The sequence below is a fragment of the Calypte anna genome, chromosome 7 (assembly GCF_003957555.1).
Source record: "Calypte anna isolate BGI_N300 chromosome 7, bCalAnn1_v1.p, whole genome shotgun sequence".
NCBI classification, from domain to species: domain Eukaryota; kingdom Metazoa; phylum Chordata; class Aves; order Apodiformes; family Trochilidae; genus Calypte; species Calypte anna.
In genome coordinates, this window is record NC_044253.1 from 26,927,811 (window position 1) to 26,954,279 (window position 26,469).

Sequence of the window (26,469 nt, forward strand, 5' to 3'; positions counted from 1 at the left end):
TTCAGTCGGTAATGCATCCAGTTGTACCACACAAAATGCCACAGAATTCAGCTGCCGTTTTAGACAGAGAGCAGAAAGTCCAACCTCACCACAGCAAGCATCACAATATTGGAAGCTGACCAAAAATCTCTTCTCCATTTCAAACTGCAAGCATCTGCAAACAGATGTTTGAAAGAGTTAAATAAATTGCAGTGCTCCAAGTATACAAATTATCACTCAAGGAACAAGGAAGGATTTCACACGAGGCCTGTGGAAACACTTCCCAGTTGATTTAAGTCTTCCATGCAGGGTTGTAGCAGTGGAGCTTTGGCATTGCTGCACTGTTCCAGAAGAGTCCACAGTGTTTCTGTAGTCTGAGATGCAGGTGTATAGTTGGACCAAAGGCAGCATTTCCTCCAGGGGATGATGCTGAAATATACTGTACTCTGGCAGGGGAGCATTACAGATGTCAGCTGGCTGACAGACAGACCATGCAACTATCAAGCTAGATCTGGCTGCTACATGAAGGAGAGGGAAGGGAGATTGATTCATTAAGACAAGCAATTAGTGGCTAAAGGAAACCCATGAACAGGCACCTTTGAGTGAAATTGAAAAGCAAAGTGATTCTGGCAGCAAGAGAATTAGGAATTAGGAGTGCTTTTTAACAGCAGCTGATAAGGACTAATTGCTGCCATTGAACATGGGGGGAGATAAGGAAAAAAGGGAGCTTGAGTAACCTGGAAGTCCTGCCAGGAGATGAACAGTCATCTTGATGTTTTACCATCATCTTGCATTAAGCAGAAAAGGCTGTTTTATCGTAAAAATTAAAAACAAAGAAAATCCTACTAAATCCTGCCAAGACATTAACACTCTGGTGCTTCAGTTACCATTTGCTTGGTAGTTACTGCCAGCTCAGAGAAATTATTCTTGATCAGTACCTGTGTGAGCAAAAGAAAAGAAAATTAGAGTAGAGCTCAAAGATTGCTCACCTCAGTGTATTGCTGTCATCCTTGTGACACCAGCTTGGAAAACTGGATGTCTTGTGCAGCAATTAGGATCAAGGAGCTCTATGCAATGCCCATCCAGAATATGGTATTTTAGTAGCATAGCAAAGATACTTGTCAGGAAGTGGAAGAAAAGGAAACACCTGCTTGCAAAGCAGCTGGAATGGCCAGTCTAGCATTTCATATTGAGGATGGTCAGTGGAGATACAAGCACTCCCTTTCAGATGAGACAGCATAATGCACACATCTGCTTCCTCTGAGAAACTTAACTTCTCTGTTCTCACCATAATGTTAGTACTGTGGATTGCCAAGGCTCAGTTTCAGAGGCAGGACAGTTCACACATTAAACAGTTTCATCACAACTTAGAATGCCATCTGTGGAGTTTAGCAGATGTAGAGTGGAAGGGACTTTATCTTTTGGGGGCACTTATTATCTATAACAAGAAGTCATCTCCACAAGCCCCAGCATGAACAAGTATCTTCTTTCCCAAGCTATCTAACCATTCACTCCTCTCTACAGACTGTCAGGACTTCAAGCTTCTCTCGTCACTGTTCTGAATACTCTCCAGTTCTTCTATCATCTTCCTTGAAGGAAGGTGCTGTACCCAGCAGAGGATTCACTGCACTACAAGCAGCAGGAAGATTACATCATACATCTCACAGACAACAAAAAAAACAGCTATTTAATATTCTACTTCAGACACTTTTCTGCAGAATGCTGTCTCATCAGATTTTCCCCCATTTTGTGCCTGTCTAGCCAGTAATTCCCAGGTAACTAAAATTTGCATTTGTTCTTATGGAATTGATCTATTTTTGATAGATTTCAGTCTATTTTCAGCAAATATGCAGCTACCTCTGATCTAATGCAACGCTGTTCTGAGCATGGTTGGATTAGATGAACTCCAGAGTTCCATTATTCTACAGCCCATTTTCTTGGTGTTTACTTGGTTGTTTACTTGGTGTTTACTTGGTTATTTTTCTTGGAGTTTACTGCATCCAGGAAAATGCCCAGTAACTTAAAATCTGTATGGATCTGTAAGTGGTTTCAAGTCATTCACAACTACACTGAATTTCAGGTCAAGTGAATACGAAGTTATTCCTGGAATAATGGTGAGACAACTGATTCAGGAATGTTTGGCATAAATACAAGCTGTCTTGCAGGAAAAAAAAAAAAACTATTTAGAAAGAGATGGGCTCTAGTGGTCAGATTGATTAAGTTGTTACAGTTTTCTTGTCAACATCTGCACTACTTAACCTGCTGTCTTTACTGAAAGTGGAGTTCTCTGCATCCGTTGATGTTCTGCCTGCCTTTCATAGCCCACTGGAACTTCTGGCACCAACCCAGTTCTTCTGCAGAATTTGATAAAAAAGGACACAAAGCTCATGACCAGACACTGAACTGCAGCTCTGGAGACTTTGGGTAAACTCTTCACTTTGCAGTTTATCAGAGAGCAAAACACTAAGGATATAGTTATCTGTCATGATGCCCTCCTTTGATGGTGTGAAAAAGAAACCTTATTGCTACTCAGAATTTTGTGTTTTCTATTTGGTTTTTATGTTCTTCAGGGTTAAAATGAACCAACTGCCAAGGATCCAGCATAGCAGCTCCTAATTTTCCAGAAGGCCTCAAGCACAAAGATCAAATAAGCTTGGGTTGTTCACAGCTTTTTAAAGGCAAGGGAGCAAACAACACATTTTATACTATGTGAAAAATTGTTAGAAACACCTGATGGAAAATTCCAGCTTTCAGGAAAAAATAAATGGAGAAGAGAATAAAAAAATGGAGAAGAGAATTTAGCTATTATTTCTTTTCAAATATTAGACAAGATCAGTACCAGCATCAATAATTAACACTATCTCCTCTTCCAGAGACATACCAACATAATATAACAGATGCTGACAACTTATTCAACTCAGTGAATACATCTAAAGAGGGCTTACCCTGCTCAGGTAACTGTGCTTGAATTTCAGATGCATTCATTTGATTTTGCTGGAAATCTCTTTCAGAAGGCCTTTCAAATCAGAGAGCTTAAGAATTTTAAAAACGAAAAAGAAACTTTGTTTATATTAAGTCAATCTAACTCATACCAACAGATGATTGCAGATAATCATGGGAAAGGAAAAGACTAAACAAGCAAGTAGTGGAAAGTGCCTTAAAATACCCCGTAACATTCATACCCTAAAAAAACACACTACAGCATCAGCATCAACAGGCATAAAAGCTCTTATCTGAACTCCTGCCTCCATGACTACCCTGTGGATGACAGCCACTACTTTAAAAAGAATAACTGACTGCTTTTTGTATTCAGTAGTCACTGTGTGGTGGCAAATGAAGCAGCATTAATTTTGCTTTTCACAGGAAAGCAGTGCTAGTAAGTAAGACGAGTAGTGAGTAATGGCCTCTCCAAATATTACACCAAATGCAACAGTGCTTGAAAGAATGCTCCTAATTAGAGTTTTCGGCAATGCAATTAATGCAGCAAGCACTAATGTATATGCATTTAAAAAGCAGGCATCATGACAGTTACAGGCTCCCATCTATAGTCCATCTCCTTCTGCTCTTCCAAGCAGAGACTGCAGATCAGTGGAGTTTTGTGGAGCATCCATTCTGACACACAGAGAAACCTTCAAACCTTCCCTGTGCCATAATTGAAGTCCATTATTCCTCAGAACATCTGCATCAGGTTTAAAGAAAAGTTTACCTAATGATCAAGGCTCACGCCTAGGACTTGGTTACATCCTCAGACTTGTTTTTAAGACATCATTCCAATTGAGAGCCACTGAGGTATCCCTGGAGTGCTTTGTTCTCCAGGGCACTACTTCTCACCACCAGCCTCAGGACATTTTGTCATTAAAACAGAAGGCAGGAACAGACAAACCAGCTTGCTTTAAGGTATTCCCTCACAGAATAACAGGCACGACTTGGGTACTATTTTCCAGTAGAGAATTAAGGTTATGGTATTTCCTTTCTGTTTCAAGAGGAGTATCACTAGACACATGCTTGGTTGTTTACCATTTCCATTTTCATCTTGAAAGCAAGCTATTATTTCATAATCTAAATTATATGACAGCAATAAAAAGAATCATTTTGAAGTACCTGTGGGTCTTTAAACTCTTGGACTTCTAAAAAATCTTTCATAACACAGCAATTCCCACATCAGAGACAAAATGTGTAATTTAATCAAGCCTCAAAAAAATACCCATTGTGAAGGTCTTTTCAGTCTCTAAGTCACTCAAAGTACATTTGTACAACATTTCTGATAATTATGTGCTCTCTAGCAGATTGGTAACTTTATAATGCTTCAACACAGCATGTTTCTGCAAATCAGATGAGAACTGGTCATTTTAATTGTAATTAAAGGTCTTCCTACCCTGCAAACATGCATGAAGCATCCTTTGTTTACCCAGGAGGTGTTGCCTGTGCTACCCGAAGGCTTGCCACAATATACCTGAACTTAAGCAGAACTTAACCAAAACAAAAAAAACCCAAACAAAAAAGGATTAACTTCTACCAATGAAGGCAGAAGGGAATTAAGCTGGACAGGATGTGTTTGAGAAAGGTACACTCTAGGTGTGCATTGCCTCTTCTGCCCATCAGCGTAGCACGGGTCTGTCACACAGCAGAATATTGCAGTTTTATAAAACAGAAGTCACTTTTACTTTTATCCCATCCAATAAGGAATACTGGGAAACACTTCAATGCTCAGCAAGTACCTTGCTACGTCATTCTACAGCACAATATGAAGCTACATACACAAAAAAAAAAAAAGAAAAGGTGCAAAGGAGCACATTAAAAAATCCCAATTAAAATAGGGTCTGGTGATAGTAACAACAACTGCCCATGGCTCTTAGTGATGTTTTTTCCCCTTGTGTACTACTCCCTGCTTTACCAGACAGCAGCACATCCCCGAAACACAAGTACCTTTGCATCCAGCTGTCTAAATCGATGAATCATCCTGAAAACAGAGAGAGGACACTGAAGAGAGGACTTTTCAATATCCTTATGCTCCCAGTATAAAAGAGGGGTTTTTTGTGTGTATTTGTTTGGCTTCTTACCCAGTGCTTTGTGCCTCTGGATAGTCTTAACCTAATCACTAACTCATGGACAGCAATGTGCGTGCGCAGCAGGGGCAGAGGGGAATGGAAGAGTCTGGTCTTTCCAATCCATTCTTATCAGCTCTTCCCTTGTATTTGATTTAGGGAAATACTCAAGATGCTGGAAGCTAGCTGCATAATGACACCATCAAGCACAGCAGGTTACTGCTTTCAAGCTTTCTTTATATTCCTTTTTCCTTATAAACTGTTACTCTGAAAACAGAGACTGATCCCAAAGGTAAAATGTCATGATCTGTCAGTCAAAGAAGTGTCACCAACCTTCCCACAGCACCATTTTGAAGAGCATCTTCTCCTCTCCAGAGGTCTTTCTTACTGCTATTACACACAGACCTCCATACAGTGTGATACCTTGGGCATGCTTGACATTCCAGGCCTAACAATAAATATTACATGCTAACTGTACAATGATACAAAAGTAGATGGCTACAGCTCTGCTTTCCACCATGAGACCTGAAAACATTATTGGAAAGCAATGTTTTCTCCTCCAGTGGTAAAGCATGATCATCATAGAATGAATCATGCAATGGTTTGGGTTGGAAGGGATCTTGAAGATCATTTAGTACCAACCTCCACACCAAACAGAAAGACTCAAGTACAGACAGGTGAGATAATTTGACAGATACTGTGACAGACAATTGGAACAGGGGTATTTAATACAATCTACCTAGCTACTGTGTGCATAATATGCCATTATAAACCTTGCAATATTGTCTGCAGCAGCTAACAAAAAAAAAAAAGCCATCATTTTATGCAAAAAATAAAAAGGTACTGTTTATCTACTCATTAGTCTGTAAACATTTAGAGCTGCTGAAAACAATTTCACTAAAAATACTCAACAGAAAGTAAAGGGAGTGAAGACAAAGGACAGACTTACTCTTCTGATGAATCATTTGCTTTGGTATTGATTTTGACGAGGTAATTTTCCTTCATGACAGCTTCCCAGGCCAGAATTTCATCATCCTCATTTTTTGAGCCTTGAAAATGTATTTAAAGAAAAACAACAACACGAGATCCAGTTAATTTGCCTTTCCAATGCTAAGATGCAAAAAGACTGGGTTAGTGCTTGCATTCAGAAGCTTCTGATTTCCTTCTCTCCACCAGAGCACTCGCAGCCCTATTTCCCACCTGTGACACAGCTCTGATTAACAGATATTAATACCTTTTACTATATGGTCTTGTCAACCAGAGTTGATTGAAAAAATGAAAGTATCAAAAGAAAGCCCCAACAAACTCTGGAATTTTCTGAGTACTGGGTAAGGCAAGTGCTGTGGGAAATATCAGCCACTTCAACAGGCACAAGGCATTCCAGAAAGTTCCTGTCTGGGTTTAAGCTTCCATATTAACCCATATTGGACCATTAGGAGTAACACTTCAAGAGACATATTGTATATCGGATGACTGAACATTTCAAAATGTTGAAACATTATCTTCTCTTAAATGCATCTCCTCTTCATGCTGTAAATTAAGAAGTGACACAGAGCAAACAACTTTGAGGCAAAGTCCTTCAGGAAAATACTTGTGCATTTTATCCTGTTCCCACAGGAAAGCACAAACCACGTAGGTTTTAATTAAAAATAAAAAAAAATTAAAAATCAGCCAACACAAAAAAAAGCCCACAGTTGGCAAATGGCTGAAGTCCCATTTTCCCCACCCAGTGCTCCTCTGACTTCACAAAGCTTCAATTGTTCTCCCAGGTGCCAACAAGGATTTCAGCACTCAAAACTCATCCATTTCTGTAAGAGTTCAGTGAGAAAGCAAGGGCTTTGTGATGATGAATACAGTAGTGTTCTTTTCTCATGCACTTCTCAGTTCCTGTCACCAGCTCAACCCGAATGATATTGTCTCTAATTTTTCTGTTTTCATTTTTCATTTGTCTTTCTCATTTGCTTTTAGAAAGTCAACATCAACTGTGCATCACTTGGGCAGAAATATCTGCTTTTAAACAACCTCCCCAGCAAGAAAACCAGAGATTTGGCCAACCAAAATGATAACTCAGTGCTAAGGAATTTTATAGCCCAAAGCAGGAGTCTTTCTTCTAGACTAATAACAAATCCAGCCGGTGCTGCAGGGCAAAAACCAGGTTGCTGATGGATGGGAATAAGTCTGTCAATTAACTCTACTTATCCTCTCTCATCTGCTTCTGAATGGCACTTATAAAAATGAAAAAATACACCATTTGTTGGGGAAAGAAAAAAAACTTGTTAAAACAATTTCTATCTGTTCCCTCTGACAGAGTAAATAAGGGGGAAATAGCTAGAGGACTGACTCAGCCTCACTTCTGCATATTTCTGAGGAAAGTTGCCCATTTGGCCATGTCTGGAGGGCCAGAAGACTCTGAATTCTCCTTCAATCACTCTCCACTAGGGAGAGGAGCCTCTGAAGCAGTTTCAGCTCTACAAAGCTGTCCTAGCAGCTACCAGCTCTTAGCTGGCAGATGGTAATGGAAGGACAAAAAGAAATGAGGTTCCTGAGTGGTAAGAAGTGGCTAGGACTATGTCTTGCACAAGTTACCTAAACATTCAGAGCATGTGAGATCTCTGCCCCTTGAGAATAGTGTAGAAGGGATGCACTGCATGGTGGTAAAGACAAATGGGATGGTTTCCATTTTTTGTTCAGACCATGAAGATGACACTTAGCTTTAATACAAAAAAAAACCAAACCAAACCAAACCAAAAAACCAACCAACAACAACAACAAAAAAATCCACAAAACAAAAAACAACAACTTCCAAAGCTAGGGAGCAACTTAGGTAGCCCAAATCTGATAGGATTAATTGGGCAACCTTATTCATTTACATATATATGACATAATTCTGCTTCAAAATGCCTTGGACAAGAATGTACTAGATCATTGCCCAGTATTCGAATGGAGCAGTTCTCATGGTAGAGCACAACAGAATTCTAACCAGACCAAATCCAAAGCCATTTGGAGGGCAGGGATCTCAACAATGCCCATCAATTGGAGTTTCAGCATAAGGAGTTTGGAGTGTAACTCCCCATATTCCAGAGAAAATCCGCCTGTGCACTTTGAGTACCAGAGGAAGATTATAGCTGAGTAGCAGACAAGGGTTTTGACTTGAATCTCAAAGAGATTTCTAGGAACACAGTGGTTTTGCATTTGATGGAGAGCATGAATGAGCTGCTCCTCATTTCCAGTACAACCACCTCCTCCAGGGTCTGTATTGCCCTTGAAAGTGCCCCCAGACACTTCACAGTTTAAGCACACCACTCCATGGAAGAGTTGCAATGCACCTCCCACCCAGCTGACTTCTAGGCAAGAAGGAATAATCCTACTCACAACAAATAGATGGCTCTTTACTTTCATTCCTGCAGCAGCATTTGAAACATTTCCTCATTACCATGTATATGTAGGCAAAGATGACAAATGGGAAGGGGATGGTCAAGCGGCTGCAGTATTCTTGGACCAAGAAGTAACGCTGGAACTTCCACACCTGATCATTGTTCTCTTGTACTGATCCAACAGTGTAACTGGCAGGTGAAGAAAGAGAAAATACACACAGCCTTAGTTACTCACCAAATACCTCCACCAGAGCCAAGTAACAAAGGGTTTCTCTTTGTTATGTCCAGGCTTGTTTACATCGAGTCATCCCGGAGTCGGTAATTTTTACTGATTAGGAGGTGACTGAGTTTGTCATCCTTCTTAGGAATTTGGAAATGGGAGGAAATAAAGGCCACAGGAAAAAAAAACAACCTGAAGTAACAAATAAATTTAAACTAATAGAATCAGGGAGAAAACACTCCACATACTTTCACTGCCTTAGCTCTACAGACATTTTTCTTCCAGTCTAGCCACGTGAGAACTTCTTTGCAAGATATCGTGTCTCATTAATTCATTAGATAATTTATTTCTAAGAAAAAACAATCAAACAAACAAAAAGCCCCAAAAAGAAAAAAATCAACTAACCAACCAAACAAAACCCCCCAAAAAAACCCACCCACCCTCCTAAAAATAGAAAATACACAAAAAATTTAAAGCTCCTGAGATTTTTAGTGGAGGCATTAAGAATGCTCCAGACACGGATCAAACCTAAGCACTGTACAAATCCTGCAAAGCAACAACCACAAGAGCAAACAACTCACAGACTGCCTGACCTTTCTTTGCTGACATTAAATGGCAGATGGATGTTTCCAAATGTCTATGTGTCTATGTTGAGGTCCTAAGGGACCCTTGCAAGAGATAAACTAAAACTTTCACCTGGTTGAAATTATCTTTTGTTTGAGAAGATAAATACAATTTCAAATATATCTAAAATGTAATATTCATCTTTTTCAGCTAATGCATACTAGATGCAAAGAAGAAGTTATATTCTCACTTCTTAACATGACTATATAATTGTAATCACAACCTGAAGAGCCACTTATGGGACTGGTGTCTGACAGACATCAGCATTATTAAAGATTGACAAATAATATGTACACAATGGTCTGAGGAGAAGCCATCAAAGATTCACACATTTCTAACTAGAACAAGAGAAAAACATCTGTGACTGCAGTTTGGCCACCAAGCTCAGTACATTGCAGCACTACTGCTTGATCAAATCATTCACTCTGTTGTTAAAATGAACCACACACAGCTCTGAGAGTGCCATTAGAGTATTGATGCTGGGTTCACAAAATAAGCTTAACTGGCTAAAGCAAGGTATTTACTGGTCTAACTGAAATAAACCAGAGAATTTATCAATAGGTGTTGTTAAAATAAGTGTTCTAACAAATGTCAAAAGCTTCTAGGGTAGAGCTTCTAGAGTAGAAGAAGAGAAGAAGGGAGAGCAGATGCAAAAGCTGAGTTGTTCACAACTCATCACACTAATACACTCCTCTCAGGCCAGGAAGATTTTGCACTCTCCTTCAGAAGGGAACTCCTCTTGACACAAATCAGAAATCCTTAGCAGTTCCAGTAATGATCTTGTTGCCAAAGCAAATTCCTGCCAAGCCTGGCATGGCCAATATACCATCAAAACACAAAAACAAACATAGTGGACATTCAAGAAGGATGCCCAGGCTGCAAGGGAGTGTAAAGCAAAACAGCATCAGGGATGGGAAGGAGAACAGAGCCACAGCTCCAACCCAACTGTAGTAGCAAGTCAGAGTTGAGAAGGGAAGCCCATACACTCCCCAAGTCTGATACAAAGGACTTAATGTTTTTCACTCAACTTGTTCTGTCAATAGCAAAGATTTCCAGAAGCAGCTGAGGAAACTTTTCCCTGCTCATGCTGGTCCCAATACAGTCAATAGATATTTTATAATGTGCACAACAGACTCCATTTTCATTTGGCAATTCAGTGCTGGCTACATGACAAGGGTAGCAGCTACCAGCATTTCATGCATCTGACCCTATTACATGGTGTAACACCTCAAAGATGGCAGAATAGCCCTCCTGACTGATAGACCAGCAGACAGATAAATTACCATATAAAAACAGAGGTGATGACATTTCCAAGTCCTTTTGTATGTCCCAAGATGCGGCCCATTGACTGCAGTATATGTCAGAGCAATAAATAGCAGGTCCACTGGAGCAGTAAGAGACCCATTATCACCACACAGTTCTGGTTAATAAAATCACAGTGTCATAAATTGGCTGTTATAACAATAACTCATTTATCCAGTCTAGCAAGGTCAGCTGTGCAGCAACTCATACTTGGTAAAGCACTGACCTGCTGTGTGAACCACAGGGCTTTGTACTAAGCCCACTGTACAAAGAATGCTTAGGGAAATAATGACAGGACAGGGACAATTCATCCCCAGGACGTTGTACCCCTTTTTATCAGATTGCTGTGAGAAATGCTGGATAACCTTGCCTTTGTTAACCTTTCCACACCACACACTTAACTTGAGGGGGCTGTTTCAAGCTGGGAGCTCTGTCCAGACTACACAGCTCTGTCCACCCCCAGCAATTCCTCTGTGGAAGACACAGGCAGCGTCCCACAACTGTCTTCCTGCTCTTTTCCAGGACTTTATTCCCTTTCTCAGAGGGATACTGATACAGAGATCACAAGCAAGTGATCATTCCTTTATTACGTACCCAAACATGGCCACAAGTAGGTTTACAAGGAGGATGTTAGTTGAGAGCATGTAAATGCAGACAAGGGGAATGGTGATCCACTCCGGAAAGCGGGGTTGGTTGTTGGAATCCAGCTCCACACACAAAGGCTTGGACTCATTCCCAGAAAAGGTGCAGCGGTCAAAGTTGTAGGTGGTACCTCAGAGGGTGAGAATGGAGAGCAAACAGTGAGACCTCTCCCATCTTTCTGTTGGGCCCAGCCCCAGTTCCTGCCACTGAGCACCATACGTGTGGTCTGCTCCTTCCCCACCTCCCCACCAGACACAAAACCTCGCCTTGTTACTGCTTGGAGGAAAGGGGTCAATACAGGACTGGACAAGCACTGAAAGGGCAGAGACTTCCACCCGCCCAGGAGAGCTTCCCACAGAAGACAGCTACCATCAACATCATCAGGGTAATGGCCAAACATAGCCAGGTATGGCTCATAGATGACTGATCGAAATATCCACTCCCAGCGGTGCTCATTCTTCCTCAGGATGCCTTGTCTGGCCACACCAAAGGCCACCATCCACACCGCAAACAGGAAAAGGAAGAAGAAGACATCTATCATCTGAAAAAAGGACAGTAAGTGATTTTTTTTCTCTCTCTCTGATTTGATAGTGTTTGATAACAAACATCAGAAAAACCTGCACAGCACCATTTTACTGCAAGTTTACAGTTCACTGTTCTGTAAATTTACAGTCACCAACAAACACACACACACAAGTAGTTTACCATTCCCACTCAGGGTGCTTCAAAAATGTTTACACAACCATAAAACAAAGGCACATTTCAGAATATAAAATATCCCCCTGGCATCAGACAGACTCCACCCACAAAAGCCAAGTCCAAGTAAAAAGATTATTTATGCACCAACTCTACTTGTAAATCCTGCAGCTGAGTGTTGCATGGAAGCAGCCACCACTTCTGAAAATGCCACTCTGGGTGGCTTCAAACCAGTGTTTACAGTCCAGACACTGGGTAACAGATTCATTAATTTCTGGCTCTTACAATATACAGATAACTGAGGACTGGTAATAGCCCAGCTGAGCTTTCCCATTTGTTGCAGACCCACATCCACAAAGATTTGCCTTTTCAAGCAGGTGCCCCAAGACCACTAGACTTACTCAAAACCTTGTTCTTTTTATAAAGCCCAAAGAAGAGTAAGATGTACAGGAAACAATCCTGTGTGGTTGTTTCCATACCCTAGGGCTCTCTGGGAACAGGTAATGTCTAGACCAGGTAATGTTTAGAGAGCTGGTTTTTAAATTCCATATATGCCAATCCTTTGCTATGGCAGGAGACATCCCAGCCACTGTAGAAATGCAGAAAGATAGGGAAGACCTCTTCTAATGCCATCTAACAACACCCCACCTGCCCTTTGAATGTCATTCCCCAGACACTCCCATGTTGAGCACACTTCAAGTGTCTTTCTTTGGCACGTGTGTGTGTTCTTACAGAGGAATCCCTGTAGGGAAGAGCAGCTCCAGGGGCCTTGCAAAGATTCGAGCAGATATATTCCATCTCTCCAACACTCCTCATTCATAACAGCTACAGCAGGCCATATCACTATTAAATGGAATTCCACTCTTCTCCTATTACTTTGCACTGCTATGAAACATCCTATGAAACACCCACCAGCTACAAAGGACAGAATCAGCCAGGCCACTCCAGGAGATGCTCCTTACCACCCAGTTACCCAGTTCCTTGTGTGATGGATGCAGCTGAAGAAAGAAATCTTCCTCCTCTGCCTTTTATCATCATCATCTTTTTTGGGGAACACCCATGTGAACAATGAGTGAGGGAATATACCACTGAAACAGTGGAGACATGCAGGACAAAAGCTATCAGAAACCAAATTTCCTTTTCTGTTCTTCAACTTAATCTTTAGGTTGAATCTAATTTCAAACTCTCCCTATATATAGGGAGATGAAAAGGCCCTGCTCTCAACTGGGTCCTATTAAAATGTTAATTAATCCTGTTAACCAGATTTAAGAGAAGATAACTTGCTGCCATCATCAGAACAGGGGTGATTTTCACTCTTGGGAAAAAACAAGGCATCACATCATTTATTTAAACTCTTGAAAAGCTGCCAGCATCTTACCATCCTCTGCAGCATAATAATTTTGGGTCCTAGATTCCTGCTAACTGTGAAAATATGGATCAGCCTCAGAGTAAAAACTATGTAGTCCAAACAGAAAATGACTCTCCCAGAATACCAAAAGCTTTCATCAGATGAGTGAAGCCTGATGGAGAAAGTAAAAGAAAATTAGGAGAAGAGTTGTGCAAAGCATGTGGGACTCAGATAAAAATACACTGAAACACTGAAATGGGGAATGGAAAGTAACTGGGAAACAGCACAGCTACACAGGGTCCCATGCCCCCTCTCACCTGGTGAGAGGTGGCAGAAGTGGTTAGTGCACACTGTGTACACCCTTCCAATTTTAGGTACACTGTATCCATGCTTCCATCTACCCTCTGAAACTACAAACAGCAAAGGAATCTTGTGCCTTTTGCTACACCCACAGCCCTCTAAAAACATCCCAGTGTAAGGACTGCTCTGAGGCCACAAGAATGAAGTTATGTTTGACTGAACAATTACACTGTAAAATGTTTCAGTCAGTTCTCTGCCATGGTTGTTAACCCCCCCATTCATCCAAAACAGCTTATGGGAGCTAATGACATTCTGTTGGACTCTTGTAGGTACAATTAAATGCAACACATTACAGACCAAAGGCTCCAGATTACCACACCAATAGCCAATAATATGAGCCAGGGAAAATCCCAATGGACTTCTGACTCCTGAGATATCAGACACCTCACCCTGCAGCTTCATTTGAGATGCACTACACAGCCAGTCTTGAAGGCACTGTCACGAACCCTAAGCCTATTTCAGTCACCATCTCCTAAACATGCTCAGGCAAACCTAAGATTTAAGAAGGGCTTTCCTGCTGGCCCAGGAAGAGCAGGAGTTTAGGAAATCTAGCTTTCATTTCAGGGATAGACTCATTTTCCATTCAACAAAAAAAGAGAAAATATTGCACACAGATGTTCCCCCTATCACTTTATCTCTTAATTTGCTTTTCAAGATTTACTGTCAAGACCTGGCAATACTAGGGCCTTCATAAAGAACAAGGAATTTTGTGAACATGTTGCTTCCCAAAATCTCATTACACTGTACAGTCAAAACCCAGAAAAGAAGCAAAACCATAACATGGCCACAAGAAAAGATATTAACTCACCTAAACACAATCCCTGCTATGAAGTAGAAGATTGCTAGCGTATCCATAACATTCCACAGATCTAAGAAATACTTACTGCCATTCAGGTACCACTGGAAAGCAAAAAGAGGAGAAAGTAACTACCACATATGATTTTAATCAAACATGCAGATTTAACTTATTCTTTTAATCACCTGGCTCTCTATTTCTGAATTACAATTCCAATGAGCATCTCTCCCCCCTCCCAAAGTGACTGGGGTACTGCACCCTGGATCCAGAGTGTGCTCAAGAACCAACTTCTGGATACAAGTCAGACAGGACTTATTAGGACAAGTAACTAAACCAGGAGAAACATCCATCATGTCTGAAGAAATAGTCCTGGGTCATAGTTATTTTTAATTTTCACTGAAATAACAATAGCTTAGTAGAATTCTGATCAGTGAATTTCTCCCATAACTTGTATGTCCAAGGTAGGCAGTTCTGCTCTCTGTATTTTTATGGGAGACAGAGATTGAGGGGAGTTTTCTTCTAAATGCAGAAGGTCTAAGTAGAGCCCTGCTTTGCTATTCCAGTTGCACATTTGTTGCATTTTCTTCACATGTTGGGAGACAGTGCTCAAGATAGACAGGTGTGGCAGCTATCAGGGTGACAGCCTCCAGATATTACCAAACAGGTATTTCAGCATCCTGGGACAGATAAAAAGCTTGCTTCCTACTTAAGGAGTCAGTGAGGACAGCATGTCTGACACCTGTAACATTATTGTGTTTCTGTCTAGTAAGTCTCTAAATCAAACAAGTTGTCTTGCTATACATGACAATGAATTGGTGTTTTATGGGAACACCTATATTCACAAGCCTCAGAGGTCTTCCACAAAGCACTAAGCATATCATTGCACTAAGCTGTATTAAATGCAGCAGGTTTAAGCTTGATGCCTCTTCTTTTACAGGAGAAAAGAAATCCTTTGGTCGAAACCTCTTGAGCAAAAAGGAAGAAAACAACAGGTAGATGCATGCAAACATGTAACAAAAACTGAGATTGCAATGCAGTTCAGTCCTTCAAATATCAAGTAGTTCCCATAGATAAGAATTAATGTGCATGAGGCTTCTGTTCGTGTTCCTTCCCTGAGAAAACGAGGCTTTCCTGCACAGCCCACAAGTTTACCCACTCACCTGGCTGGAGGCTACATCCATGTGGCTAAGCAGATAGCAGGAAAAAGGCATCTCCGATTTCACTATTGCCATGACAGCTCTAAATGGGACATCAGAAAGTAGCTCTGGCTAGTTAAAAAACCTCTAAGATCATCAGAAGTGAAAACAAGCCTGAGTCAGTAGCTTACAGTTCAGATACAGCTCAGTTTTCCTGAACAATGAAGCAATCTGCTTTAAATTTGGAATGGCATCTAGGAGCTTTCACCTCCACAGACACATTGATCTAATCAGAGGGATGATTTCTCCCCAGAATTAGTTATCTGACTGCAGTAGCTACAGTGGGACCCCAGGCAACATTACTCTTATTTTTCCTTCGATGGGAAAAAATAAAATCTGAGACAATCCTCTTTTATAAAATATTAAGGATACAGATACCATTTTGACTGTAGAGTTAGCCCAATGCACAGTGTCCTGGTTTGGGCCAATCTATTTCAGAGGAAGCCAGGGAGAAAGTTTCCTGAGAAGCTGAGAACTGGTATACTGGGTCTGCATCTCGTGCCTTAGCAAAGTCAGTCTGAAGCCAGGATGATGGCTTAAGTTAACTTTAAATCTTCAATTAAGTCTCTGGTTTTAGCTGCCTCCACTTCCACAATCAGAACTGGTACAGTCTGGCCACCAGCTCTGAATGGGATTACTGAGATCTGAGGCTGGTTCTACCCACTCAAGGTAGTGAGAAAGAGGGACACTGTCAGGAAAAGAACTTTCCTATCCCTAAGGCTTTCCCCAAGAATTTTGCTGGGTACACACAGGAAGTGCAAGGACAGGTCCAGAGAACCTAAATCAGCAGAAACAAACACTCCATTAGTGTTCTCATTGCAACAGAGCCTTTTACTTTTCCCCCATTTTCCTCAGCAAGTTGCGTTAAACAGGGCATCACCTTGAGTCATACAAAGGAAAAAGACCACACAGCAAGTTAAGAACAGTAGCATCAACACTAAGCAATGTCATTTCAGTTCATGTAAGAAATATTATTATTGCAGGGTGTTCTGATTTAGCAGAGCACCCACAAACACCCTGGTGCTAACTAACTAATGCCTTACAGGACAGCATTGCACTGAAACCACACACTCATCTCTTTTCCAGTTTCCCCAGCATCTCCATACTGTTCTGAATATTGACTGGTAGAGACCCACTGGCCTAGAGACCAATATATTTCATGTGTCCTCTTATAAATGAAGTGAGAATAATATCAACTAAGTGGCTGGCTATAAAGGCAGTCCTGCATGCCATTCCAACACCAGCAAAAGCAATGCAGGCACTTCAAAACTGTTCCTTGGGACTATGTAAAACTAGCAAAAACTGTGTCTATGTTTAAAATATAAACAGAAATACATAAGGACATGTTGCTCATCAGTGAAAAAACAAAACAAACAAAAGAAACAAAAAATGAAAAATTAAAAAAAAATTAAAAAACAAAAACAAACAAAAAAAAAAAAACAAAAAAAAACAAAACAAAACAAAACAAAACAAAACAAAAAAAACCAAAGAAGAAAATTTAAAAAGCTGGGGGGGAAGTGCAGAAGAGAAGCAGGAATCACTTGCTCCAGAGGTATGCACCCAGATCAATGTGTTAAATCTAACTTCCTATTCTTAACTCTTTTGGCAATTCAAGCCAAGCACTCTTGAGAAATACCTCCACTGGCATCAGCTTATCCACACAGCCCCAAAGCCAGTACACATTCTTCTTGATTCATGGACACTGCAGCTTTTGGAGCACAAGTAGAAATTAAACATTGGGAAAGAAAAAAAAAAAAAAAAAAAAAAAGTGTTGTGCTTTGATTTGCCTGAAAGTATCCCCCAAGAAGTGGTTCCCCTGTAACTCTACACTGCCTTACACTACTAAGAAGGGGAAAACCACAAGGCTTTTATCCTAGCCCTACACATTCTTGGTTTGCAAGCGCTGCCTACTTGTCTCACTTCATCACAAAGCAGAATGAAGACCAGCACGTAGAGGGTCGTCTCCAGGGCAGTTGGTTCCTTCTGAAAATCCATCAGCAACACGTAAGCAAAGAGCAACAGGAAAGCGATGTAAAAGATGACATTCCAGGAGAAGACCACAAAGGGGGAGGTGAAGAAAGACACATAATACAAGAAGAGTTTCTTAGTCTTCTCTACAGGCTTTTTCCTGAGGAAATAAAAAAGGGAAAAGGTCTCAAAGCATAGCTTTTATGCCTGGAAACATTCATGCTCTTCATCATCATGAAAATGAGAAAGGTGCAGTCTCTCACAGCACGTTTCTTTAAAGGTAATGTCATCCTGCATCCACTGACTTGAGGCACACAAGTAAATTGGCACATCTTAGCTCCAGATCAGAGTGAGGACACAATCTGTCAAAAGCTCATTCAGCCATTGAATAACTCTGAGAGGGACTGATCACTGGAATAGATTCCCCAAGGTGGCTGTGGAATCTCCAACCTTGGAGATACTCAAACTGCACACAGTTCTGGGTAACCTGGATGACCCTGCTTTGAGCACAGGGTTGGACTGGATGATCTTCAAGGTCCCTCCCAGCTTGCCTTGCCCTATAATTCTATAATTAATTGATTTCCTTTGCTTCTGCTAATGAGAAGTCAATTGATTACCTGAATGAGATGAAACCACAGCCTATTAAAGGGAAAAAGAACAGGCACAGTATGATCTTCCAGTTCTTAGTATCTCTTGAAATCTCTCCATACCACTGCTTGGAAAGGAAATTCTACAGGGAAGAAGAAAATATCTTTTTAAATTCTAACAACAGCAAAATAATCTAGGAAACATATTAGATAACGTTTGATTTAGTTTAATAAACCAAAACTTTGATATTTCCATAAACATAACTAGGATTCCTGTCTCAGCAATACAGAAAGCTTTCTGCATCAGTAAGAGTGTGCTGGTTTGTGAGCTCAAACATCTTCCAGTCTACATGACAAGGAGCTCAAATTGAGGTTCTGCAGGACCTGACCTGCTTTAGAAGGCACCTGACACTGTGCACACATGGAAGTCATGCCAAAGGCAGCAGTCACTTCAGGTAGCCTTCATAATCCAGCCCATTATAATTTACAGCTCTAAATCAAGTCTTCCCCTCCTGACTCGATAAGTAAGACTTGACAGGCAGGACAAAAGGTAAAGGACACCAATTTGAACACAGGAAGCTCCATCTAAACATGAAGAGGAATTCCTTTACTTTGAGGGTGGCAGAGTGCTGCAACAGGCTCCTCAGACAGGTGGAGTCGCTGGACACATTCAAACCCCACCTGGATGCCAGCTTGTGCAACCTGCTCTAGGTGAACCTGCTCTGGCAGGGGGGTGAACTAGATGATGTCCAGAGTTCCCTTCCAACACCCAAGATTCTGTGAATCTGTGACTTAGCATTTGTAGGCAAACAAGCCAGTTTTTATTTGAAGAAGAAAAACCACACATCCCTGTGTCCTGCTAGGCACAGCCAGTGCTCCCTGGGATGCACTCCAGTTCTGTGAGCATGCTGCAGGACACAGCTTTGCTGCTGCCATGCACAGCTCTGAGTTCACAGAGCTATGAAACCTCACCTGGAAGTTCTCACTTCTGAAAGGACAGTGTCTGATCATTGGAGTCTCATGGATTGTTCATGAGAATGTAGCATTTTCATAGCAAGAACAGTGAGGAGGCTTTTAAACTACCCAGAGCACAGGAGTTACAGTGATGTGTCCACCTTCTTTTTGCTGACATTACCTGCACCCCGGGCTGTGCGATGAACTGCTGGTCTTTAGCTTCCACTGCGAGTTCCAGGCAATTGCTCCCCCCCCAGGCTTCACAGGAATAGGTCAGCAGCTGCTCAGCTAGATCTTCATCACTGCTGTAGCACTCAGTGAACAGCTCTGGAGGAAAGAGGTAGTTCCATACTGAGCTCCACCCTCAAGCTCAATTTCCCACCAACTTGTGTGCAATTGTCTTCAGTGATGTCCTTAGTATAACATTTGCAATATTAAAGCATGAAGATACAAGAACTCTATCCACACTTTCAGCATCTTAAAACAACGTGTACATTGCTTTACAACCCCACTTGCACATACTAAGCTTCCATACAAAATCAATGTCTGGATGGAAAACTGCAATATTAAATTAGCTCACAGAAAGAGAGCACTGAGCTGAGCTCTGCATTAAAAAAACAGGTAAAAAATATTACCTTCTCCCACTCAAATGACTAAGTACATCAGCTTGTTTCATCTTCTTTTCATTCATACAGCACTGCTCTAATGACTTGGTCATGGTAGTCCCATGTTAACAGCAGAGAGGAACAAGAACAGAACCAGATGCTTTTTCACCAATAAACTAATTGCAAATATAGTTGTTTTAGAAGAGCTGAAAGTATCTTATTCTGTCTGGAGATTTTTGCCACTAACAACATTTGTAGTGTGAAAAATCTTTTCTCTTTCCAGCTCTGGAGATTTTTCACTCTAAGGCAGTTCTCATGGTATATCTACAGATAAACCCACAGAGCCCAACTGCCCTGAAGTGTGACCCAGGCTGTTACAAAGCACACCAGCCTCCTCCAGAAGCTCTCCTCTTCAACAGCACATTTCCCCCAGGCATTTCACCACCAGCTGTCACCATAACTGTGAGGATGCACACACACAGCAATACTTTTGGAAGATATTACCACATAGACAGTGACATGCAGATAGATCTTGACAGACAGCCTTCAGTGAGACCTGCTCACTTCTCTGTGTCTTGCTAAATAATCAGGCCTGAGGGGTATAGATACCTTTAAGAAAGTCTATTTAAGCAGCTTTCACCTTGTGAAGTACTTCTGGGTACAAGTACTTCTGGATAACAAGCAAAATATTTTCAGTGTGGCCTTATGCCACAGTGGATAGTGAAATAGCTCTGCTGATATACACACAAATAAAAATAAAGCTCAAGTTCAGCAGGTCAACCTAGTCCCCGTGAGCCCCAGAAAAGGAACAAACATGGCCTGCTTTTAGGAGCAATAAAACAATAGCCATCTGACAAGATTTTCAAGATGTAGCTAAATGAAGCTGTGATAGATCTGATCTAGTCCTGATGATAACATTACCTCGATGAGAGGAGTGCACTAGAAGCCTCCAGAAGCCCTTTTCAGCACCATTTCTATGGTTCCCCATCCAACCTGCAGGACTATTGAACCTTACCTGTCACTGAACCTGTCCTACAGTGATGACAGCAAATTGCTGGGCAGCAATGCAGTTGCAGATACATTGAAAAAGGTCACAACCTGCAATACACCCCCCCCGAGACAGCACTGTAGTCTATTTCCTTCTGAGTTTAGAAACCAAGGTCCTGCTCCACAGAGTGCACCACAGGTAAGCTTCAATTTGTAAGTTGTGGGTGCCACAAACTAATCCCCCTGCCCTGGTATCTGCCAACTGTGCTGTCTTTCATTTGCATGTTTCCCTGAATAATTTTCAGGATAACTAGATAATTAGGAAACATTAGCACTGTTGCTTATGAAATGGAACTCTTTAAAAAAAAAAACAATCCTTGCAAATGGAGAATTTGAAGGTTATACAAAAGAAAAACACCTGAGCTAGACCTCCATTCCCCAACAAGTAATGGTATTGTTTGTCAAATTGATATTGTTTGTTATCAGTTCAGAATCTAGCAATTCAATCTACTTTTTACCTGCAATTTATTCTCAGTCTCCAAAAGAACTTCTGCAAATTCAACTTTTCTCAGTTCAGGCTTTTCTCAACCAGAATACTACCAGCACTCACACAGAAAGCTTCTCTGAGACTCTTTTCTCCTTGCTATTTATAGGAATCCTTCCTAGCCTTGCCTTTAGAGTGAGATAGCTTTTCTTGCCAGTGAAAAAATTCCCTACCAACCCCCCCTGACCACCACCACTTTTGGAGGCAAACTGTTCAGACAGGACAAATGCTTTCTACTGGGAACAGATGGTGTGGAAGTGATTTCCTAGCAGCAGAAACACATTTTGGCATTAAAGGGAAGCATTTAATGTTGGGTATCTAGTTTTCTAAATAAAGCTCTCTTTCTACTTCCTTTTGAGATGCCATTTCTCCTCTTTATAAACAGGGTGAATTTCTGGGCAGTATTTCAGACAAACCAAATTAATTATCTTGCCTTGCATTTTGCAGAATAAACCCAGCAAGGTTATCAATTTGGTTTTCTGCACAAAATAAAAGTATCAGTGTGCAACCACTAATATATATCAGACCTAGATACCATTAAAACAAGTAGTGTTCCAAGAAAGAAAACCATTTCCCAACCCTTTCCATTAATTTTTGAAAGGATTTAAAGATGCACTTACCTACTGCCCTCGTCTCATACTCATTAGCAAGTTCCTCAGACTCCCCAGCAGCATTTATATCATTCTTCACCTTTGCCATGCTTTTCAGGAGCTTACTGGCTCCAAGGGCTGCCAAAGTGCAGCCTCTGGTCTATGGAGAGAGAGTTAAGTCATGCAAAGCTTTCTGCTAAAGAAGTGTGATGGTCTTGAAAAATTATCCCCCTTTTAAATAGCTGCTCAGTTCTCAGTCAAGACTGAGAAGATCCAGCAAATGAAGATCCAGCTCTTCAAAATGACTGGTAACCATCAGTGTATTGGTGAGATAACAGCACTGTGACCAATCTGAAAAGCTTTTGTGTTTAGTAGTTATATATAATCTTTGCATCTCTGGCTGAAGATGCACAAGGAGGGTCTATTCTGCCAAGAGCTACAATACCATTTTACTGCCCACCAGCCAAGACCAGTTGAGTGGAACCAGAACTATCCTGACTGTGTTAGCCCATTCCATTCAATTCATCCACATGTGCAAGGAAGCAGCTCCCTGTTTTGGATGTGCAGACCAAGGTACATCCACACATACAAGGAAGAAGCCCTCTGTTTCACACACAAAGACCAACATTAGCTGGATCACCCTTAGCTTTGCTTGCATTTAGTCCTACTTACAGCCTGTGAATTACTGATACAAACATCTCTAAATGTAGTTCCTAATCAAAATTAGAAATGGGTTGCAATGAAATGCCTGGGATCAAAACACATCCAAGTTTGAACCCAGATGAGAACATACAACTATGTATGTAGGTAAATGCTAGCTGGACTGCTAACCCACACATGACAGTAGGAAAGCATGAAATCCAAACACAAAATGGGTAACATCAAACCTACTTGCAGACCCATCTAGCAATTATCTATTGTGGCTTTGTGTTAGGAGATAGATCCAGAGCCTTCAAAGGCCAACCAAAACAAGGGCACCACTGTGCTGTTTGCCAAGAGGAATAAAGAAAAATTCAACTTACTTGCTCCCAAATGACTTTAGACAACTCTTTCTTGTTCTGAAGAACTGACCAAATAAACAGAGCTTGCAATGGATGTCTTGTGATAGGACACTCATCCTGAAAGAAAGAGCAGCAACTCCTCAGACCTATGATCACTAAACTGTTTTCAAGTGGAAGAAACCTTTAGACTGCCACTTTTCTGTTTCCATATTTTCTTACTTTTACAGGCAGCCCACCAAACCCTTCTCTCTGCTATCTGGCACTTGTCACACACTAATTTATTTTGCATTTTATATTTACATTAAAGCTGTGTATTCTCCTATTTGGTGTGGAAGAATCAGCCTACCTATTTTTCCTAAAGTTGGACTAATTTAAGGACATTTGGGTCCCTTTCTGCTTTAACCCATGCAGTTCAGATAGCCTCATTCACAGCTTGATTTTGTGTTCAAACAACACAGATCAATATCCTCTAAAAGGAATACTAACATTCATACGCCTTTTGTCTTTAAGCAATACCCTGAACTTCACAAAAACCTAAATAAAGAAGAATTGCTACATCACCATCTTCTTTGCATTAGAGCAGTTAGTACCTGGGGATGACAAAGCCATCACAAAATGGCTCCTTAACAACACAACTTCTGAAGACCACAAACTGTGGTGGAAATCCTCAAAGCTAAGCATCCTTTTCAAGCCAAGCTTTCTGTAAATGTATTTTATTTCATGCAAATGTATGAAGTCAGCATCTGACTTCAGAAGTTTCTGGTCCAATGCCTGAGCTCTAATTTTAAAACTCAGATGTTTGGACCTACTGTGCTGCACTAACTAAGAAATCTGGTTTTACTTGTCAAAACAAAGTCCAGGAGGTGTGTGACAACCTTGCAACAAGAAAGGTTTAAGATACAAGTGTCTGTACCAATAGATGAGTGTGACCTCAAATTGAAGAATTTCTTCCTAATGCCCAACCCAAATCTCCCCTCTTCAAGCTTTAAGCCATTTCCCCTTGCCCTCTCACTACACACCCATGGAAAAATCCCTACCCCAGCTTTCTTGTGGCCCCCTTCAGATATTGGAAAGTCATTATGAAGCCTCCTCTTCTCCAGGCTGAATAACCCCAACTTGCTCAGACTGTCTTCACAGGGGAAGTGCTCCAGCCCTCTGATCATTTCAGTAGTTCTCCTCTGGACATGGTCAAAGAGATATATTGTTCATCACTTACTGAAAGATTTATCTCCATCTCATCCTTGCTGGTTTTGTCATCTCTTTTGAGACCTCTTCGGAAGTCTTCAACCATCTTCCACACAAATGTCAGGAGTGCATCATTATAGGAATTCTTTGCAATCTGCAGGTTCCTGAACACCAGGCTGCTGAAGTTGTTTGTGTACAGCTCTCTAAGGACCTCTGTGGTAAGGAACTTTCTCAGATTCAAGCCATTTTCCAGGAAGAGACGGACAAATTTGGGCCTGTCTTTCACTAGGGCTGTGAACATGACATCCTGCAGGTCAGCAGACTGGGAAGAAACAGAAAAAGAAATATTAGGGAGCACATAAGACTCGTAAAACTTACCTAAGGGCCTGACACAGGTGCCTTACTTCTGCATTTTCTTTCATGCTGCCACATTTTCAGCACAATCAGGTTTTTTCCTATGTACGTGTCTTTGTTAGATGGCCAAGCGTACCCGTGGCAGAGGCAGATAAGCTTTGCTATCAAAAAATACCAGTTCAAGAAGGAACAGACACTCTTTCTTATCATCACAGAGGTTGGGGTGCTGAGATAGTGGCTACTGTCATGATGTCTCTCTTGCCATTGCTCCCCTGTCCTGTGCCACTGCACTCCTACAGAAGTGGTCTGTACCTCCCAGTTCCGGTCATTGGTGAAGATCTCATCACTGGCCAGGTCCAACTGGTTCCACTCCAGCAGCAGCTTCAGCTGCCCATTCCAGTTGTCTCTGTCATTTTCATTGGTGGTGAAAGCTGCAGAGGAGGAACAAACATCTAAGACAAGAGACAGAAGAGTTTCCTGGCATACCTACTCATCTCTGCTTTTGACAAGACCCCTTTCAAATGTCTTTCCCCAGGCCCAAGTGCATTTTCCTGACTGTGTTTCAGAGGATGCTGGAGGCTGAGAGATTATTTTTATGATCTAACATAGGCCACCAAACATGCTGCTAGGAGCACCTCATCAACCAAAGTCAGCACATTTCCTTCAGCCTCCTCTGTGTCCTGCATCCTCTACACAAAAGAAATTTAGCAGGATTCCCAGTGGGGCCCCACACAGTGCATGCTATGAGAAGCTGTAATGTTCATAGCCTATGTCTATGCACAGACAGAAAATAGAAGTCAGCCCAGCACCCTTCACTGAGCACCAGTTCTGCTCTGCCAGACTAGCAGAGAGAGCCCAACTCTGAACTATTCACAGTAGCAAGTCACTGCACACTGACTGTCAATGACCTGGAGACTTCTCTCCCCACTGAATGCCATTAAAAAAAAAAAAACAAAACCAAAAAAACAACCTTAAATACTTGATTCTGCATTGCTGGATGCTGAGTAATCCACTTCTGCAGTGTAAGCAGAAAAATCCCTTTGCTTGGCTTCCTGATTCCCTGTTGTGTTGCATACATGAGTACTACTCTCAGAGATGCTATCCCAGCATCTCCAAAGCTCTGCTGAATGTCTTCCCCATTAACCAGACTGTGTTTTGATCTCATTCACACTAACAGGGTCCATAATGGTGCTGCAGGCTGTCCACACCACTTCAGATGGCAGGAGTTTAACTTTAACAGGAGTTTAACAGGAAAGACTGTTCTAGAAATAAACAGCTGTATTTTTCTATCTCTGTAAAAAAGAAAACAACTACAAAACCAAAACACAAAAGCAACACTTGCCTTTGTACAGAGCAAAAGAAATGGCATTGCTCACAATTTCATCTCCAGCTTCTTCTATTTTGATAACTGTCAATAAATGAGGGCTTTCAAGGACTTCTTTGATCTACAAAAAGAAAAAAGTTCCATTTCAAAGCAATCTAGGCTGTTTAGCAGTTGATCTCCTGTGGCATCTTTAAAGGCAATTTCTCCTCTCTTTGCAACAAAGCCGCTTTCTCATCAGTCCTATTTCCACATAGTTAAAATTTAATCAAATCCAGATAGAAGTAGATAATAAAATTTATTTTAAAGTCACCAAATAGAAGATTAATTATCCTCTGATAATAAAGCAAATAGCTGTGATTCCCTCTATGCAGAAAACAACATAACCAGAAAGATATAATCTCAGTAATAGGGAACCACTCAAAAGAAAAAGCAGATTGTGACAGTGCAAGTTCCAACAAATATCTAGCAGGTCATTAGAGAAAAGCTTCTACCTCCTTGAGCTTTCTCAAAAACAGAGATCAATTCTCACATAACCAAGCCTTATAATGTTACTTTCATTCTAGGGCACAGGAAACATATAAACAGGAACATATAAATCTTAGCCATTCTTGATTGCAGGACTAGGCAGCTCAGGAGAAGCTCTGAGGATTGTGGCCCTGTTTCCCAAACAGGGAAAATTGCCTTCAGCAGCTCCACACTCCCCAATAAGGAGCTCCTTCTGGTGACCAGAGGCTTACAGTATGCTCAGAGGGCTGCTTCTCCTCTTCAGGTTTGGACAGCACAGCCCC

The 26,469-nt window shown here is 41.2% G+C and overlaps 1 protein-coding gene across 1 annotated transcript in view; it reads right to left on the bottom strand.

The window, feature by feature from the left end:
* Positions 1–834: 834 nt before the first annotated feature.
* The window catches only part of TRPM8 (transient receptor potential cation channel subfamily M member 8), a 42,185-nt gene continuing 16,550 nt past the window's right edge, over positions 835–26,469 (bottom strand). The window contains exons 9-25 of the mRNA XM_008495010.2: positions 25,700–25,802; positions 24,670–24,788; positions 24,035–24,325; positions 22,840–22,935; positions 21,848–21,977; positions 19,273–19,418; positions 18,168–18,280; positions 17,494–17,710; positions 14,399–14,490; positions 13,261–13,402; positions 11,556–11,727; positions 11,139–11,316; positions 8,397–8,587; positions 5,974–6,073; positions 4,906–4,939; positions 2,925–3,011; positions 835–917 (exon numbers count right to left, since the gene is read on the bottom strand). Coding sequence (XP_008493232.2) covers positions 2,961–3,011; positions 4,906–4,939; positions 5,974–6,073; positions 8,397–8,587; positions 11,139–11,316; positions 11,556–11,727; positions 13,261–13,402; positions 14,399–14,490; positions 17,494–17,710; positions 18,168–18,280; positions 19,273–19,418; positions 21,848–21,977; positions 22,840–22,935; positions 24,035–24,325; positions 24,670–24,788; positions 25,700–25,802 — 2,175 coding nt within the window. The 3' untranslated portion in view covers positions 835–917; positions 2,925–2,960. The remainder of the gene's footprint in view (positions 918–2,924; positions 3,012–4,905; positions 4,940–5,973; positions 6,074–8,396; positions 8,588–11,138; positions 11,317–11,555; positions 11,728–13,260; positions 13,403–14,398; positions 14,491–17,493; positions 17,711–18,167; positions 18,281–19,272; positions 19,419–21,847; positions 21,978–22,839; positions 22,936–24,034; positions 24,326–24,669; positions 24,789–25,699; positions 25,803–26,469) is intronic.